General features: G+C 37.1%; 1 protein-coding gene across 1 annotated transcript; it reads right to left on the bottom strand.

The window, feature by feature from the left end:
• Window positions 1-663: 663 nt before the first annotated feature.
• LOC105316079 (apolipoprotein L3-like) lies at window positions 664-1,645 on the bottom strand. The gene is made up of 2 exons (XM_011410882.2): window positions 1,524-1,645; window positions 664-1,475 (listed from the first exon to the last, which is right to left on the bottom strand). Exons 1-2 carry the CDS (start codon window positions 1,619-1,621, stop codon window positions 680-682), a joined length of 894 nt encoding a protein of 297 aa, XP_011409184.2. The 5' UTR covers window positions 1,622-1,645; the 3' UTR covers window positions 664-679.
• Between the last annotated feature and the right edge of the window lie 16 nt (window positions 1,646-1,661).

Raw genomic sequence — 1,661 nt, 5'->3', positions numbered from 1 at the left:
CAATCACTGTGTTATTATAATATCCACTTGCCTGAATCTGGTGCCTGGGTACTGCTTGTATCTGAGTCCAAACTGCTTGTTTCTGTTGTTACACTGCTTGAATCTGAGTCTGCATTGTTGGTATCTTCTACTAAGTTGATTGTTTCTAATGAAGCCGCCATTCTTGTGCTATCTGATTGATTTTGTTTGAAGCTGCTAGCTATTGACTGCACAGTATTTATGTGTACACGACTCTGGAATTGTGGCGTGGTTTACATGTCAGAGCAAGTCACACCACAGTTCTATAAATATGATAGACAGATAGACTGACAATCTGTGAAATGTAAACTGCATGTGAGTATGTTGTGATAATCACCTCCTTATTAAGATGCACTAGCCTGAGCTAGCTCTGCTAAGCATCAAAAAATTGCCAATTCAGTCAAACTCAATTTTTGCTGGCTCATTGAGACATAATGCTACAGTATTATGCATGCAATGTATCTGTATATTTAAATCATTGTCACTTCCTTTTTTGTTATTTATTCTGTAGCTTCAGGAATCATTTAAATATTATAAAACTTTTATTAAATAAAAACACTCAAGAAAATAATCAGCAATTTATTGAAAGCAAAAAAGAAAAAAATACCACACACTATTTAAAAATTTGTTCTTTATGTGTTTACTGAATGAAAGTTTGCAACTACATGCATTCTATTCCAATGTCTTTCTTTACACTCTCCTTTTGTTCCTCTAACTTGTTAGCGTAGTCCAGTAGCTTAGTAACTACTCTTGTCTTGGATCCATTTGTTAAACTGGTGCTGCTCTGTATGATTTCAGCTATGTCAATCGGAACTGATATTACATTCAGTGCTATTGCAGCTCCAGCAACCCCTCTAGCTGCAGCGCCTCCAACCCTAAATGCTAAAGCACCAAACTCCATAGAGCCACCCATAGCTAGTTCTGCTATCCTTAGACTAAGATTCCCTGTACGTAAAGTGCTTGTGAACAATTGTGTCGTTATAGAAGCAAACTCTTCTGCATTATTTTCTACGTCGGGGCATCTTTGATCGACTTTTCCCACATTGCTTTCGAATTCTTTGATTATCTCGAGCAAATTTTCAAATGAGCTCTGATCTTTATTATATATTCTCTGAGCTTCTTCTATCTTCTTTTTCTCAATAACAATGTCAGCAACTGATGCTCCTCCTGCAGTAGCTCCTCCTAAGCTACTTAAGGTTATTCCAGTTATGGCAATCGGAAGAGCTGCACCAGCAGTAAATGGTGTTAACACAAAACCAATGATAGACATCACACCACCAACAACAGATACAGAAGAGCCAGTGATTCGAGATATGTTGACGTCATGATGAGCCCTTTGCAATTTTTCTGCTACCTCTCTGTATATTCTTATGGTTTGCTCACGAGCTTTTATCCATTCATGAAATGCATTAAGAAGCTTCTTCTCCAACTCACAGATCACATTTAATGGTGTGTTTCTGTTTTAAAGAGTAAATAATAATAATAGCAAAATTACAGAAACAAACCTTGTGATATAATAGCTTCTGGACATAGTGGATGTACGTTCTGGAGTCTGTATGGGCCTTGCTCCATTTTGTTCGATCCTTCTTTGAACTTCCATCATGATGTCTGTTAGACTTCTATCAGCAGAAGCTTTATACAAA

The sequence above is a fragment of the Amphimedon queenslandica genome, unplaced genomic scaffold (assembly GCF_000090795.2).
Source record: "Amphimedon queenslandica unplaced genomic scaffold, v1.1 AMPQUscaffold_5335_Cont22692, whole genome shotgun sequence".
Taxonomy (NCBI): Eukaryota; Metazoa; Porifera; class Demospongiae; order Haplosclerida; family Niphatidae; genus Amphimedon; species Amphimedon queenslandica.
Note: the sequence above shows the minus strand (reverse complement) of the source record. Positions and strands in the feature narration are given on the sequence as shown.